Source organism: Corythoichthys intestinalis, chromosome 5 (assembly GCF_030265065.1).
Source record: "Corythoichthys intestinalis isolate RoL2023-P3 chromosome 5, ASM3026506v1, whole genome shotgun sequence".
NCBI lineage: Eukaryota > Metazoa > Chordata > Actinopteri > Syngnathiformes > Syngnathidae > Corythoichthys > Corythoichthys intestinalis.
In genome coordinates, this window is record NC_080399.1 from 16,239,041 (window position 1) to 16,257,529 (window position 18,489).

The following is an 18,489-nucleotide window of genomic DNA, read 5'->3' on the forward strand; positions in this document are numbered from 1 at the left end:
CCTTACTTTTCGAGGCTGTGTGTCGATCGGGTTACAGTTTCTTTGTGTAGACAGTATAACCCAGAAAAACGTCAACGGCGCGACACCGTGGCCGCCGCGAGAAACGCAGTGAAACGCGGCCGTTAAAGGGCAACTGAAGAGCTTTCCGGATTTGGGTGTAATTTTACAAATACAAACTTTGGACGAGTTCATCAAAACAACCATGACATTATCAACACGTAATTGCAAGGATAATTTGCGTTTTTTTAAATATTTTTGCACTCCTTTAAATATCCCTTCCCAAACCCGGAAGTGTGACGTAAATTCCCCGATGAAACAGAAGACTAGTATCCACAGCAAGCATAGCAGCAACAACTATCAGTGATATTTCTGCCAAAGGTAATCGTTCAGGATCGCTCTTTCGTGACGCTACCGTTGGCAAAGGCTCCCAGGAAAGATGATCTACAATAAATCCCTACATATTTGAACCTGAGGCGTCAGATGACGACGATTTACTTGACACAGCAGATGTCGTCATGACGCCAATTGACAGCTCGACACTTCACGACCTGGAGAGTGAGTGGTAAGCCTAAATCCAGCATCGTTATTTTTCTATTTCAGAGAATGCGATTACATGGTTGTATGTATTTTCCATGCTCTCCACATAGCTAAAACTGGATATTAGGTTATGGGACACGAATCAACACTCAAGAACGAAATCCGAAAAGCTCTTCAGTTGCCCTTTAAAGTCAATCAGCCGATGCACACCAGTCGCAGTGCGCCCGCGTGTTAGATGCGTCCCAGAAGCGGCTCAACAGGACGCACGCGAAAAGAACGCCAGAGTTTATTATTTCACGCGAGACGAGACCCTCCTGCATCAATACTACTACCGGTAGCTAGGATCGGGCAGACCGGAAGTCACTCGTGTAAAAATACGGTGGATCTGGTCGATTTTCAAACTAATATGCAATTGTAACCCACTTTTTGAGTCCATCAGATCTCTTGAGTGGTAAATTGGGGCACAGTTGACTTGTCTTTGTTGGTTTACTGCTGTCTTCTCTTCTATAATAATAACCAACACAGCCCCGTGGTCAATACAAAACCCTCCTACCACAACAAAACAAGTAGGTACAAATATTCACGTAGGAACTAAAGATATACAACATAAAATATACAATATAAAAGAATACTACATCACATTTGTAAAATATAAACGCTTAATAAATAATAGCCCATTTAAATAAAATAAATTGAAATGAGCTAAAACACCTGTAATTAAAAAATGATAATACACAGATCCTGCTTACACATTTAAATTAATTAATTTCTGTGTGGTGCTTTAACTTGAGAAAATCCACCAATAAAGCTTTTGAAAACCGTTCATAAGAAAAAAAACGATTCATTGAGGCATTTTATTTGTAAAATGCATGTTAAAATCTTTGTCATTGGGATTGCTTTTTAAAGAGAAAAGCAATCCCAATGACAAAGATTTTAACAAGGAAAAAAGAAGTCCTGTGCTAAAGAGGCAAAGGACTTCTTTTTTCCTTTCTTTTAGAAAGAAAGCTGACCAATACGCGGGGTCTGAAAGGCAAACTGTTGTTGGATTATCTTTAAATACCCGCTACTTTTTGATCAGAATTCTAGCTTTGTATAGGCTAATGTTCCTATTATTGAAAGCACAAAGGTGTGTAATAAACAACTAGCACATTTATATTTTGCATTTTGTTTTCTTACTGTACCGAAAATGAACTGAACCGTAACCTCAAAACCGAGGTACATACCAAACCGAGATTTTTGTGTACCGTTACACCCCTAGTTAGCATGCGTTCGCTAGCATTAGCACATCGTTCAAACCACTACACAACTGGATTTAAGTGTCTGATCGTGAGTGGAAACACACAACAACAACACAAAAGATGATACATACAGGCATTGCCTCTGTAGATATTTTACAAACATTAACAAAGAACGTAGGCTCGTAGCAGTGTTTCCCTCTCTCACTAACTCGCTCACTCACTTGGATGCTTTATAGCTGCACTACTTCTTCGCGTGTAAGTGCGCTCTTCTTCACGTGAGCGCGTTCTTCTTCGCGTGAGGAAGCGCAAGGGCGCCCCCACTTGAGCGTGAAAGCACACTAAAAACTAAAAAGCATGCATTTCAAAATAATGGTAAATAATACACTTTAACACATATTGCCAAAGGCAGAACAACGACCTATCTGCCAATATGTACCTTTTCTTTTTTGTATTTCTATTAGAAAAATGTTTCAGTAAAATGTTATACATTCATGTGTTTTTGCCACTTATTTCCACAGTTAACATTGAGACTTTGGGCCTCTTTTGACCTTGTCGTGAGTTTGTAAAGTTGTGACTTCTGATGAAAAAAAGTCGATGCCAATCGGAACGTTTGTTCTTCTTTTTCCCCAAATTAGAATCGATAAGAGAATCGATAGAGAATTGAATTGTTAAGCAACATCGATAAGGGAATCGGAATCGTAAAAACCGTATCAATTCCCATCCCTAGTAATGAATCAAATTGAGCTATTTGCAAACGTCTGCGTTTGCTTTGTAAAATAAATGACAGTTTCCTATTGTAGTTACATAATATTTAGAGATGTCCCGATCGATCAGATGTCGATCGATCGAGTCTGATCACGTCATTTTCAAAGTATCGGAATCGGCAAAAAAAATATCGGACATGCCTTTTTTTTAATATATATATATATTTTTTAATTAAATCGTTTTCTAATTGTATTTAACGTTACAGACATAATGTGTTACACTCTTCCAGAGTCTTGAGTTTAAGCTTAAGGTAGGGTTATCAAATTTATCGCGTTAACGGCGAGAATTAATGTTTTTTACATTTATCACGTTACAATATTTAACGCAATTAACGCATGCGCTACACGACCCACTCACGCATTGTCGCGTTCAATCTATAATGGCGCCGTTTTACCCATACAGTATATAGAGCTAAAAGGCAGCGTTAAATGAGTAGAGTGAATTTTGGCGGCCTTTGGAGCCTTTTTTTAAATGGCTAAAGCCTTACAATCCCTCTCCCAACGAATAGAATAATCGTGGGAAACCATGTAGGGAAGAAAGGTAGAAGTTGATCTTTTTCTTAACACCCTATATTATTTCCCGAGGCAGACCAGATATATCAATTGGTAACACGACGCACAGTCATGGTTGCACTTCCCATCATGCATTTGGGCAGAAGTTAAATGGCTACAGTATCCTTTACTGAAAGCTCAACAAATTCACTAGATGGCAATATTTAGTCACAATATACAAAGTCACATTTATCCTTTAAGAATTACAAGTCTTTCTATCCGTTGATCCCTCTCACAGAAAGAATGTTAATAATGTAAATGCCATCTTGAGGATTTGTTGTCATAATAAACAAATACAGTACTTATGTACTGCATGTTGAATGTATATATTCGTCCGAGTTTTATTCATTTTTTTCTTAATGCATTGCCAAAATGTATATGATCGGGAAAAATTATCGGTGAATGTTTGGAATTGAAGCGGGAGCAAAAAAAAAAGCAATCGGATCGGGAAATATCGGGATTGGCAGATACTCAAACTAAAACGATCGGATCGGGAGCAAAAAAACATGATAGGAACAACCCTAATAATATTCATAGTCCATCTTTTCCCAGCATGTACATTTTAATTCCAGATTTCCAGATTAACTATAAAGTCCAAAGAAATGTAACAATATATAAAGTGATTTATATACATATAAACCGATAAGTAGACGTATCACTTAAATAACCAGTGATTAATCTATTATCTAAATAATTGTTTGTGGCAGCCCTATTCAGAAGCTGGATGTCAGTCAAAATTTGCATTTTTCAACCATGTGGGAGGCCTCCACTCTCATTCGTCAAATCTCATCTGGGCTTTCTTCCACTTTGCATTCAACCTCTTCAACCTTACACAACCAACAAGAAGTATGCAATCCTCTAAAGCTCAAGTATTTGAAGCCTAATGAAAAGTGATTGCATGTGCAGCAGGGAGATGAGGCACTGTGCACGCCGCATGGTTCATCTTTGATGACCCACAGTAGAACTTTCAATCAAGAAAAAAATGTAGTACTGTCACTTTATTTACTCCAAATGAGACGCTTGCAAAGCCTGAGCACGCATACTATGAAAAGCTCTCGAAAGTCCAATGCTGTATTATTATAGTGATTATTATTACAACCTTGCTGTTTCAGATGGAAGCAGTAGCTCAGTAAAACATATATATAATATATAGCCCCACCACACACCATGTAGAAATCTGTCACCTCTTCACTCGGCTGCTTCCTCAAGTGTGCGTGTGCCAACACTGCCATGTGTGGGGTGAGTGGGTGTGTAAATGCTCGCGTGCCGAATGTCAACTTGCTCTACGCTTCCTGCGCCAAAATAAAACCATGCATCACAAAACAAAAGTCAACATTTAAAAATAAATAAATAATGACGAGACACAGGCGTTGTAAAGTCGAAATTGCCAATGTGTGGTCCGTCGTGACTACCTCTGGACAAAATTGCCTGTTTTTTGACGAGGTCCACTATGTTATCCTTTAGTTTTAAAAGTGTGCAGTGGTGCAAATACACTTTGAGCAGCGAATGCGCCACATATGGGCACGAGCTGACAGGGGGCGCCGTCACGTTGAAACATCATCCCACCTCTGATCACTCCTGGTCCCAGGCAAAATAACTCCGACTCATGTTTTTTTTTTTTTTTTTTTTTTTTTTTACTTACACCTTGTTAATTAGGTAGATAGATTGTTGCCATTGAATTTGATTATCGATTATTGCCAGCAGGAATGAGCAGTCCCTAATGGGCCGTGGGGTTTGTGTGTAATGTGAGGCTGTGTGCGCGCCAGTGATTAGAGCAAGAGAGAGGGAGTTCACTGCTCCACTCAGGTTTGGTTGCTGATTCAATAATGGTAAGAAGTGTCACGAGTTGGATTGTTTTACAGTGGGGCAAATAAGTATTTAGTCAACCACCAATTGTGCAAGTTCTCCTACTTCTCCCACACAAAAACTGCTAGTGGAAAAACAAGTAGGCCTACAGTGTGAGTGTTTAAATATTTGTGGTGGAAATAGCTATTGTTGCGGCTAGGGGGGGTGGGGAGCAACAGCAAATATGTTGCCTTGGGTATCAGGAACGGCCCTGGGAGGAGGGGCGGGGGTGCCATTTTAACTTTCGCGGACCCTCACAAGAATGGGTAGCTGCCCCCTGACTGTGTGTCAGAAAACGTTCCATCTACTTCATATCTGCTTTTATCTAAAAATAATCTCTAAACGAAGGTTTCAGGGCAACGTCTTAAAAAGCAGAAGTGTGCACTGTTTCTTTAATACTCTCAATAAAAAAAAAGTTTAAAGAAAAAAAAAGAAGAGAAGTGCACATGTTTTCCGCTTCCTGTGACTGTTTACTTTCACTTCTTTCCCCTCCACACAGTGTGGTTACTGTGTGTGGCTCTATCGCTCACGAGCAGGTAGGAATGTACACTGTTATGCGATGGTTGGATTTATTTTAGTGCTTCTTTTCATTCTGAGGAGGAGTGAAAAAAAAAAAAAGCAACTCTAAAAAGCAGCACTGGCATACGTATGTGAATTGACAATCCCTGATTTGAAACAGGGTGCGTGAGGACAAGTACCTACAAGTATTACTTGAGAGTTCCCTTAATATTTGTAGTTTCAGACATACTTAGGGTTTGACTTTTGGGGCGGGGGGGGGCACAACATGTTGATGACCACGAAACGCAGTGTCAGCATAAAAACACAGTGTCAGCAATAAAATTAACTTACGAGAATATTTATAATAATAAGTTGACAATGAGCGCTTTTGTTTCCCATCATTCTTGAGGGGAATTCTAAATCAGGCTGCTTAGGTAATACTTTTCTCCAAGATCGTCAACCATTGAATATGGTACGCCCGCCGGTGTCGTGCCAATGTGGTTACCCCAGTCAAAAATTGTATACCTTGGGCGGAGCCATATGGAGGTAGATTTGTGTCTTTATTATTCAATCAGATAAAAAGTTGCTTCAATAAAAAAAAGTTGCTTCAATCAGAATATATAATTTCAATTAAAAGAAAAGTCGCTATAATAATAAAAAAAAAAAATGTGTTTGAATGCAAAAATAAATTTGAAACTCAAAAAAATGCATGTCAAAGCTATTTTTCTTTGATTGATTTTTTTTTTTTTTTTTTTTTTTTTTGATTGATTTGTGTCGGGCCACATTTTGGCTAGGACATTTTTATCATTCAATCAAAAAATAAGTTGCTTTAAAAAAATTCTATTTTTAAAAGGAAAAATCACTTCAATCAAAAAAAAAGAAAATTTTCAATTAAAGAAAACGTTTTTGAATGCGAAAAAACACTTGAGATTGAAAAATTAGCAGTTGAACACTTAATTTTTCATTGAAAAAGTTTTTATTGAAGAAATCCTTTTTGTGTTTGGGTCATATTATGGGTAGGACATTTGTGTCTAAATCATTCAATCCCCAAAAAAGTTTCCTCAATCAAAAAAAAAAAAAAAAAAAAAAAAAAAAAATTTCAATCAAGAAAAAAAATAATTTGAAAAATAAAATCTCTTCCCTAATTATTTTTTTTATTTTTTTTTTTGAAAATTATATTCAAAACAAATGACCGTCTAAGGTGCTAGTCGCATGATCTGTTCAAAAAATAATTTTGACCCATTATAAAAATATATTTTTTTGTTCATTTCATTCATTTTTGTTGCAGTTTTATTGCTTTACAACTTTTATGTATATAAGAAAGTCAATTTCATGCAATGGCACTTTTCGGCCATCGGGGGGGCTGCCCCCCCTTAAAATCCGCTTATGGTTTCAGAATAAATCATCCGTCCATCCATTCAAGCGCTCAAATTATACATAATCATAATATACAGTTTCCTTCATAAACTAATCCTAATGCTAACACACGAGTAGCAAAAAGTATAGTCATTTAATTCTTTTATACTCTCCTCGAGGAGATGAAAGCATTGACCAACCGTAATGTCATTGATTAAAACGCATTTTTTTGCAAGACGATCACAAATAAGGCAATTTTACATATGTTTATATTTGCTATCATATGCTAGGTTTATACCGCAGGTCTTAATTAGGGGTGCATCGGTTATGTTAGCCCATGGTTCGGTTTGAACCTCGGTTTTGGGATCACGGTTTTCCGTTCGGTTTCAGTTTGTGTTTTGCATTTTAAAAAAAAACAAAAAAAAACTGCCTTTATTTTGCTTTTCAAAAAATGAAATAAACACTTAAAATGTAAACATTTTCGACTGTTAAAATGCCTCTTAGCTCTTTGGCTAGTGTAGTGACTGACTACTGTAATACACATACAGTAGTAAAAAAGTTACTTGGCAAAGTAACTGGTGATACCCTTCATGTTTTTTTTTTCATTAAAAAGAAAAAACAAACAAACCCAAAAACATAGTAACCTTTGCTATGTTTGGAGGTCATTTAATGTTGTGAATCAACCGTTAAAGTTGATAAAATTACTCCCGTTTTTGCATTAGTTCCCTTCCGTCTACTTTCGACATGTGAAAATTTTAAAACTGTTTCATCCTTTAAAGATAGACTCAAGTCAAGATTTTGCTGATTTAGGAGTATTTTAGATAAAAAGTTCGCTCGGAAGGTTTACTACAACAGAGCCTTTCTGAGAAGTTTACTGCTCTAAAATGGCGGCTGTTTACTAACGCTATCGAGTCTGTCATTTCGCATGTAGTTCTATATGCATGAGGTATCTAGGCGTAGATTGTATGCTGTCAGCTACAGTCAGGAAATATTGGAGCCACCTAGCCTAGCATCGCGTTTGCTGCAGCGTCTCAACAAACACTCTTCCCTTTCCGTGTCTGACTTTTCTCGCGTCATTCAACCAACGTATTAACGAATATTGTCTCGATGCGGAAAAGGTGACCAAATCCGAATGGATGAAAAAAAAAAAAAAACGCAATGCACGAAAAACGTGCAGATTTTGAACGTAACGTACGGCGTACACATTTAAAACTCAGTGCTCACTTGTACAAATTACGACGAGACCGTACAACTTGACAGGTATGAATTATAGTGGACCGTCACAGTTAGGTAGTAGCACTCTGTAGCAAGGGACGTCCAACTATCAGTGGTCAGGGCCAAACTACAGTATGTGCTTTAGCGAAATCATCTTCGATGGCTTTGCGTGCCATTTCATAAATGTAGGGGATTACATTGTTTGAGAAATATGTCTGCGAGGGAACAATGTAACGCAGGTCAAGCGTTGAGAATAAATTAACGAAGCCCGCTGTGTGTTTTGACTGGTGTCATCTTTGGGGTTGTCCTGCCCTGAGAAAGTGATATCTGTGGGTGATACCGGCTTAGGTGCCGGAGTCATGTTATAAAAGTGTTGCCATTAGCATGGGGAACAAGCGCTGAGCAATGCTTGCAATTTTTTTCCCCCCAATATTTTCTCTCCCTCTGCATTGTAGTCCACGGGGAAACCAAAATGTTGCCACACCACAGATTTGGAAAAAGCCGGTGCTTCCTCAAAATTCGGTCTCTCCACTCCTCCGCTCGCCATAGCTATTTGTTTTCTTTCTTGTTTCACTTTCACTTCGCTCGTAAGCGAGAGAGGGCGTTACTCGGCTTCTATTACACAGGTGCTTAACAGCGATCCGACATTTACTTGTGGGTTAAAAAAAAAAGAAGAAAAAAGCTTTTTTTCCATTCAACACGGTTTTAATTTTCAAAACATATTATTAAAATGAAATAATAATAATAACTAAAATATTCTAAATAAAATTAAAATAAATGCAGTCCTTTAGGTGAGCCTAAACCCACAGCGACAGGTCAACATTATTACCATGAGAACAGAAAATTTTGAATTATTTTCCATAAAAAGCACATGTGTATGACTCGTGTAATATTTACGTTATACACACACTCTTTCTAAACATAGACAGTTGCCAGAGAGAAAAAACACCACATGATTTACCACTGTTAGCCACACTAAACACGCTGGAGTTAACTCTCGTAGCTGGTGGGAAACGTTCACGACAGTGTTTACTAACCTTTAATTTTGTATAAATGTGAAATCATGTTGGAGGTATTGCCTCCTCAGCAGCCACCCTCCGCAAACATGTTTTACATTAAGGTTGGCCCTCCTCCTCTAAGCTGTGGCTGTCTGTAACTTTTCTGTTGCCGAAGTATTCCCATACCAGTGATTTCATTTCTTCGATGGGGAAAAAAGTTCAGGGGTTTCACCTCCTCCAGCCATTGTGTAGTACAGCTGCCTCACTGAAACTGAGCAAAAACCAGTTGGGGATAGTTGAGCCTTGCAGCTGCAAGTGTAGGATTTCTCCCTGCATTTATGTGACATAAGAAATAGCTAATACCGTAGAGACGGTATGTCTGAAAATTTTTGGTCTTTTGAAACCATGATATTTTCATACCATGGTAAACCTCGAAACCGGTAATCAGCACATGTCAAGGTACAACTGTACCAACTATTTCCTCACCTTATAAGCAGTGATGAAAATTGAACTTTTTACGTTTTGCGTTACACTCTGTGATTTCGCCATAGAAAATGGATGAGATCACCTCCGATGCGGGCAGTGTTGCCGTCCCTTCCGCCGACGTTCCTCCGCCTTTGAGGCAAGGCGAGACTTTCCACGTCTTCATCAGCTACAGCAGCACCGACTACCAGTGGACGCACGCCCTCATAGAGCATCTGGAAACCCGCGGCCTTCGCGTCTGCTACCATGAGCGTGACTTCACGGCGGGCCGAACAGTGCTGGAGAACATGTCTGAGTGCATCCAGGAGAGTCAGAAAGTCTTGCTGGTCCTCAGCTCGGAGTTTGTGAGGAGCCGCTGGTGTCTCCTGGAGGCCAACATGTCTCTGTTTAGAGACTGCCTAGAGAGAAAGCCCCTTGTCCCTGTGCTTTTGGAGCCAGGGGTCTGCGTCCCGCTCCATCTGTGCCACCTCACCTACTTGGAGGCTCGTGACCCGGAGTTTGTGGCCAAGTTGCTGAAGGTGCTTTGCACCCCTAACCGGCAGCTCCAAGGCTCCACGGTGGTTCCCTACCAACCTCCATCCATCTACAATGGGAAGGCCCTGCAGCCTTTAACTGCTGCTAACTTGGAAAGTCTTTACTCCTGGAATGCGGGGCAATTCAGTGACATGGACCTACCAGACCAACTGCGCTTGATCATTGTGGACCATGAGAAGTACAGGGAGGCCATCGGCATCATCAACAGTGTGTCTCAATATCAAGTGTGGCCGCTGTCACTCTGTGATAGGATTTTTGGATATTTTTATGGTGTGATATTTCTTCTCTTATTAATTGCAACTTTCACCTATCTCTCATTTGCTTTAGCTGGTCATTTGAGTAACTACGACTTTTCCGGTAAATGGTTTACCTGTTTCCTATGTTTCTTCTCCGTTCCAATTGGCTTATTCATTCAACTTTGTCTTTGGAAGAACGATGACAATAAGTATGTAGTCAGGGAGATGCAAAAAGCTGCAGGTCAGGCAAATGTAATTCTCTTTGAGGAAAAGCTTCTGATGGGTTTTCGGTCCAATTCCATTATGTATCTGGTGTATGTTTCTCTTGAAAGTTGCAAAGGGGAGTTCGCAGCAAATTTTGAGCATCTGGGCAGCACAGAGGAGCTCTTTAAATTAGCGCTACTCTGGTTCTCGTCAGAATACGCCTGCTGCCTTGCGAAAAGGCACTTCCCTTTTTCTCAGCCGTGCCCTACGCCAGGTCACCTGGAGGGAGGAGTGTGTTTTTGCCAGTATGTCTCCCGACAACTGAGCCGAGGGGAATGGAAGTGAGAGTACTGAACACCCCGAAGCTTCATTTTCATTGCTTCATCTTAACTCATTCACTACCATTGACAGTAATAGACATCAAACTAGGGATGTCCCGATCCAGGTTTTTGCACTTCCGATCCGATACAGATATTGTTTTGCACTTCTGATCCGATACCGATACTGGCCGATACCGATACCGGCCTATCTGAGCATGTATTAAAGTTTAAAGTTATTTAGCCTCCTTACTTAGTTGTCAGACTCATGTTGAAAAGGGTTTTAGTACTCTTGATAACAACAAGCCAGCTGAATTAGGTGAGTTTGAATAACACTAAACGGTTGGTAACAAGAAACTGACCTGTTTATTCAGTGACAAACACAAAACATTATAAATAACAAACAGAAATGGCATAGTCAGTCAGTAAAACGTGCTAATAATAATGTAAACTGTCTTAAAAAAGCAAAACACACAAACAACCTCAGTGGAAAATCCCACAAACCCCCCAAGCTAGATGCTTTTAATGTTTCGTGCATTAGTACAATAATTGTATAAAAAGCCTCTCAGGTTTAAATAAACGACTATTTCAGTATCAAGTTGGTAAATGTAACATTTTAAAACAGAAAATGAAATACTCAAGTCCCCATTCTGTATCAGCAGCTTTAAACTACATTCATTTCATTTAATTTTGCGAATCAACTGTTAAAGTTGTTAAAATTGCTCCCGTTATTCCATAATTTCCCTTCTGTCTACTTTCGACATGTGAAAGTTTTAAAACTGTTTTGACGATAGATTCAAGTAAAGATTCAGTCAAGATTTTGCCGATTTAGGAGTATTTTAGATAAAAAGTTAATTAGGTTCACTTGGAAGGTTCACAACAGCCTACTAGGGAAGTCTCCTGCTTTAAGATGGCGGCTGTTTACTAACGCATACTTCAATGTTGCTAACGCCGTCGAGTCTGTCATTTTGCATCTAGCTCTATATACATATGATATCTATTATCTACAGTAAAACGATGTTGACGTAGTTTGTAGCGGCTGTCAGCAGGAGTCAGGTATTCTTGTGTTTTTTATCCAGCGGCATGAGTTGACCTAAAGCCGTGAGTCGAGCATTGGCATTACCCGGGTCTATGACAAGCATAATGTTTACTCTCGGGACGCAATGCGGTCCGTTTCTCATTGCGTCCCAAAGACCGCGCTGTGTATTAGTTCCGCTTCACTTGACATATTTCAATAATCGGAATTTGGATGTTTGTGAATGGTTCTCGAATCTTCCACGACCGAATCGCTCAAGGATGTAATGACGGCTGGGCATGTTGACCTGACCGGATTTTAGGGAAACCGAAGCAAAAACTGGAATGGATTATGTAAATCGATGCGCTGGAAAACCCGGACCGGACTTTCAAAAAAAAAAAACTGGATCGGAAGTCTGGATCGGAATTTTTCCGTGTCAGCCGATACCGATGCACATTTTTTTGCCCATATCGGCGGATCGGATCGGGAAATCTCTACATCAAACCCATTTGAACTGGGATGGTAGGCATTGAGTGGCATAGGCGGAGTTTGACTTTTGGGGCAGGGGAGGCGCAAATTGTTGATGACCCTGAAACGCAGTGTCAGCAATAAAATTAAACTTTGTAGAATATTTATAATAATAAGTTGACAATGAGTGTTTTTTTTTGTTTCCCATCATTCTTGAGGGGAACTCTAAATCAGGCTGCTTAGGCAATACTTTTTGCCAAGATCGTCATCCATTGATTATGGTACGCCCGCTGGTGTCGTGCCAATGTAGTTACCCCAGTCAAAAATTGTATCCCCTGGGCAGAGCCAAATGGAGGTAGATTTGTGTCATTATTATTCAATCCAAAAAAAAAGTTGCTTCTAGAGCTGAAACGAATACTCGAGCAACTCGAGTTTAAAAACTGATCCGAGTAATTTTTATTCTATTATATTATTATTTTATTTATATTATTTTATTATTATATTATAGGCTACGTTCATACTACAGATCTTAATGCACGAATCCGATTTTTTCGTGTTTTTCCGACTCGAGTGAGGCATTAACTTGACGGTCTGAACGTGACAAGTCGCATAGAACGGGACCATTTCAAATCCGATCTGGGTCACTTTCGTATGTGGTCTAAATCCGATCTGGGCCACATTTTTCCAGACTGTCGCGGCGGTCTGTACTGTCCAGTCCCGCAAATCGGATTTAATGCAGCAATTACGTCATCAAATAGCGAGAGAGTCGTTACCGTAGCGATGCACCTGTGCGTTATTAGCGCCTAGCTTGAAGAGAACACGGCTTTTGGGGAAGGGCTGAGCTTGACAACAGTCATAAAAAATAAAAATGGGTTGAGGATAAGCCTGAGAATGCTCAGTTTTCTCTCTTTTCCAAGTGAGCAATATTTCAACATTGCCTCCACGGCCGAGTGTCGGGACAAACTGCCCGTATGTGGGTGTGACGTGCACGGACAGTGCGTGCATGCTATCGATCCATATAAACTTTGAATATAAGCCTAAACGGGGATTATTTATGTTATTTGTGTCCTCCTTTTGAAAAGCCAAATATGATATCCCTGGAATGACGGATGACGTGTGTCATTTGTTTTGATGCTTCTGCGCATGCGGGTCTTCTTGCTTAGCGCGTGTCGGACTGCGAATTAGTGTGCATGCGTAATACTTGAACGGTCTCAATGGATAAAGGCAGTCTGAACGGGCACGCCAAAAAAACGGATATGACAAAAAATCGGATTCGTGCATTAAGACCTGTAGTATGAACGTAGCCATAGAGATCACATGTATGTTGAACTAGATGTGTAATGACAGACTCGGCCGCGTCTGGGCAGCGTTAGTCAACAGCCGCCATCTTAAAGCAGTAGAGCGCTAAGCGCTAATAAAGAGTGCTAAGCGCTAATAAATAAGATTAACGTTACTGTCGCTACTAGCTCACGTAACGTTAGCCCTGCGGAGGGCTAGGTTTCTATTAATTATGACCACTTTCGATGCGTGGCTAATGTGTCTTACATACAGGCTTTAACATAACATAGCGTTGTGGAGTGATGAGGGTGTAAAATAAAAACTCAATAATGCTAACTATCAATTTTAACTCAGTAGTCATTGCTGGATAAAACACCAAGTAGCACTGGTCCCTAATGTGCTCCAATACAGCCTGTATCATATTTTTATTTTGAACACAGCAAAAACTCAAAATCCTATCAGGACTTACAGTTTAGACTAACTTAAAACTTAACTAGAACTTAAAAATGGCTTGACACAAATAGAAATTCAATTGAAACACGTGGGAAAAAATCCTAACTTTTAAGTGATGTGTGTTATCAAGCGTAACGGCATTTTTAGGTATGTATATATTTTTTAAATAAGATCTAAAGGTTTTTTTGAGTGAAAGCAGTGAATTAGTCTTTTTTTTTTAAATTCTAGTTACATCTGAGATGCAGTTGTTGGCTGTTTTCAACAATATACATCGAAAATAAAGACATTGATTGACTGAAAATGGTTCAAGATTAGATGAAATGTCTTGTTTTCTCATATATATTTATAATTGCTCTTCACCTAAAAATAGATTTGTTTTATCCGATTACTCAATTAACCGATAGAATTTTCAGTCGATTACTCAATTACTAAAATATTCGATAGCTGCAGCCCTAGTTGCTTCAATAAAAAAAAGTTGCTTCAATCAAAATATATGTTTCAACCCCAAAAAAAGGTCGCTTCAATCCCAAAAAAAGACAAGTGTTTGAATCCAAAAATAAATATATAACTCAAAAAATGCATGTGAAAGCTATTTTTCTTTGATTTATTTTTGGGGGGCGTGGGGGGGATTGAAGTTGTTTTTTTTAATGCAAGTAATGTTGATTTGTGTTTGGGCCACATTTTGGTTATTTTGTATTTATTATTCAATCAAAAAATAAAAAATTGCTTAAAAAAAATTCAAAAAGAAAAATCAATCAAAAAAAAGAACAATTTCCATCATGGAAAAGTTTTTTGAACGCGAAAAAATATTTGAGATTGAAATTTTTGCGTTTGAACACTTAATTTTTCATTGAAAAAGTTTTCTTTGATTGAAGCAATCCTTTTTTTGTTGGGCCATATTATGGGTAGGACATTTATGTCTAAATCATTTAATCCCCAAAAAAGTTCAATCCAAAAAAAAAAAAAAAAAAAATTCAATCAAAGAAAAAAATCATTTGAAAAATAAAATTGCCCTCCCCCAATTTAAAAAAAGAAAAAAATTATACGCAAAGCAAATGACCGTCTACGTTGCTAGTCACATGATCTGTTCGAAAAATAATTTTGACCCATTATAAAAATATATATTTTTGTTCATTTCATTTATTTTTGTGGCTGTTTTATAACTTATATATATATATATATATGTATAGGAAAGTCAATTCCATGCAATGACACTTTTTCCCTTAAAATTCGCTTATGTTGAGTGGCCCTTCCAGTCAAAAGGGGTTAGATGTCTCTCACCGTCAGTGGTAGCCAATGAGTTAATAAAGGTACTTATCTGGAATCGAACGCTCGCTGCCAGCCCTCTCAGTCAAAATGGATTGGACGTCTACCGCCGTCAATGGCAGCCAGAGAGTTGATGAAGGAACCAAATACTGATAACATTTCAAATTTTACACAGTAATACACAGACAAATATCGACAGTATTTTATCAGATTTTACATTGTAGTACAGTAGTCTATATTTTTTTTAAGTCTGAAAATTGACTCGGCGTATAAAACCTACCACTTCTATACGGTGATCAACTCGTCTTTTTTAAGGGTCATTTATCTTTCTGCATATTTTCATAATGAAGATAAAGGCCCTTCATTTCTAAAGTGCTGTTAAAGTCACCTACATTCTTGATATTTCATTTTAAAATCTCTACCATAATTGCAAATTGTCTCAACTTTTACTAACATTAGAGCATTTTCATAATTAATTTATGAACAGATTCCTATTGACTTCAAGTTACAAAAACTAGAGTTGTTTGTCAAAAGCGTTTGAAAATGATATCGGATAATATCGACATCGGTTTTGGGCCAATATGCACATGGTAGTGCTGTCATTGCCTGCCTGGGTTTCTGGTGTCCTGTCGCCCCCTGCTAGTGCTTAGGTGTAGTTAGGTTTGATAAGTTCCAGCACTTTCTGCTGACGTAATCATGTGTTGACGCTCAGTGTTGCCAACTTGACAAGTTTATCGTTAAATCTGGTGACTTTCTAAAGCCTCTTGGCAAAAACGACTAGTGACAAATCTAGCGAGTTTTTGCTGGTATTTTTTTATTCGCTCTTTGCTTCTGCTACGATGTTATCCCTCTCTCCTACAGCATCCAACAATTACATGAAAATGGCAAATTATACAATTTAGGTGATAACGTCATCTAGCGACTTCTAGCAACTTTTAAGACAGACAATAGCCACTTACGTCACTGGGGAGATGGCAACACTAACTGCGAATAGAGAGTGCTAAATGGATGAGCTAACGTCTGCAGCCGGTGTACCATAGCAGTATTTGACATCTCACCACGTAGTATATTGGAGAAGTGTATATTTCGTTTTGTTTGCATTTGTGCGAAAATATGGTTACATTATTTCATTGCTTGCGAGCTGTACTACCAGTTGCAATTCAAATTGACACGTGGTGTATACTTTGCTTTATATTGTGAATTTGTTTCATACTATTGACACAATGTTTTGTTGTTTTCGGTTTTGCAAAAAGTATCACTGCTCTTGTCAAGAGAAAGATGACCAAAGTGAAGCCAATTCAACTTTATGCCATCATTTCACTTCTCTTTAGACTACAGCCTGATATGTTCGCTCTCTTTCAATTTGTGTACCCCCACACACTTTGAGGACAGAAAAAGGGCTTTACTGGCACTTTGCACTTGCACTTGAGCCAAAAAAAACTGATCTTTGAACTCTTTTGATTTCAACAGTAAATATAGTGGTGCAACCAGGGGCGGACTGGGAATAAAAAGCAGCCCTGGACTTTGACTCAGCCCAGCCCACAAGAATCGCTATACGAAGGGAAACACAGACCCCCAAGGGGGGTCCGGGGGCATGCCCCCCCCCCCGGGGAGAATTTTTGTTGTTGTTGTTTTTTTTTACATTTTATTGTAAAATGCATCAATTTCGTGCACTTTGAGAGAAAATGAAGAAAATGTGTCTAGACTGTGACTGTCTGACTTGGGGCGCTCAAAGTACTGCAAGGCTGAACTGGAGTTGGATTCATTTTCTGTACTAGCTCTATGATCAACCTGAATAAACAAATGAAAGAATTTATTTTTCAAAGCAAGTTTTATGTATCCAATTAATTATAATATATCTTTATATATCTGTGCCTATAAAATGATTTCATTGTTTATGCCATAATTCAGTGGTCTCCAAACTATTCCACATAGGGCCGCAGCGGGCGGAGGATTTCATTCCAACAAAACAAGACAGTTGACGGACACAGGAAGTCTGTGTGCTTACGTTTGTTATGGTCCGAGTTGCGGAGCTGCAATAAACGTTGACTTCAAGAAACTAAATTCTGTGCTTTATGAAGAGTGAAAAAAGCAGAATTTAACACAGACGAAATCATCTGGCCGACTAGAGTGAAGTATTACCGAAACAAAATGGTGACGTCACCAGTGACGTGCGGTCAGGGGAGGCAGGTGAGGCAGAGCCTCACCTGTCATCATGACAAAAAAATAATTATAGCATCAAATTTATATTAATATTTGTCCATTGCTCTTAATGTATGACTCATTTCAAACATTTTTTATAGTCAAAATCGCTGAATTTGCCCATTTCCTGTTCAAATAACGAAATGAAACGAGAGGTGCGGCAGCATCGAGTAAAGCCTCACCTCTGATTGCGCAATCCATAGCAAACTGGCTTGATACATGGAATTGGAGCATGCTGGTTGCCGTACATCTGCATGTCGCCATTATAATGTTTCCAGATACGTTTATTTGACCTGATTTTCCACAGTCTGGCTAATGTCTTTAATCCTTAAAGTTGAATGTTTGTTAGCGACATATTTAGTTTTGCTGATGGGAAATAAAACCGTAGTGAAAAGGGACAGGTTGCGGCAGATAGTACGCTGCCGCACCGAAGGGGGGCGTACGTGAGCCAACAGGTAATGGCGCCAGGCGAGTCAAGTGCACTGCGGCGAGCCGTTTTGTATTGTTTACTACGACATCGGACTCCCAAAATGGAAGAGGATTATATATCCAAACTTAAAAAATTCTCAAAACTGGACTTTCAGTCAAAAGTGGACCTGATTAACAGAGGTAGACCAACGCCGGAGCTAAAAGGTTTGCTTCAAACTACGGGACAGTCTAAGATAACTCGCTCTTTTCAAACGGAGTGGTACACCCGAAGAGACTGGCTGTGTGGCTGTCCTTCGAAAAACCGCCTTTACTGCTTCCCATGTCTTTTGTTCTCAACTTGTGCCAATGTCTGGAGTAACACAGGATATTGTGACATGGAAAATTTGCCACGAAGTCTCAGCAAACATGAGAGATCGTACACTCACATTCAAAGCCAGATTGCTTTAAAAACTTTTGGAAGCTCAAGGATTGATTTGGCTTTGAACGAACAGCGGCGGCTCAACGTTAGCATCCACAATGCTAAAGTAAAGGAGAACCGCGAGATTTTGAAAGACCTCATTAATGCAACCTGTTTCTTAGCTAAGCAAGAGTTAGCATTTCG

The 18,489-nt window shown here is 39.0% G+C and overlaps 1 protein-coding gene across 1 annotated transcript; it reads left to right on the forward strand.

Annotated features, from left to right (window-relative positions):
- The first annotated feature begins 5,424 nt into the window (after positions 1 to 5,424).
- LOC130915688 (uncharacterized) lies at positions 5,425 to 17,085 on the forward strand. Its single transcript, XM_057835678.1, has 2 exons — positions 5,425 to 5,472; positions 9,555 to 17,085. Exon 2 carries the CDS (start codon positions 9,558 to 9,560, stop codon positions 10,803 to 10,805), a length of 1,248 nt encoding a protein of 415 aa, XP_057691661.1. The 5' UTR covers positions 5,425 to 5,472; positions 9,555 to 9,557; the 3' UTR covers positions 10,806 to 17,085.
- Positions 17,086 to 18,489: the final 1,404 nt, after the last annotated feature.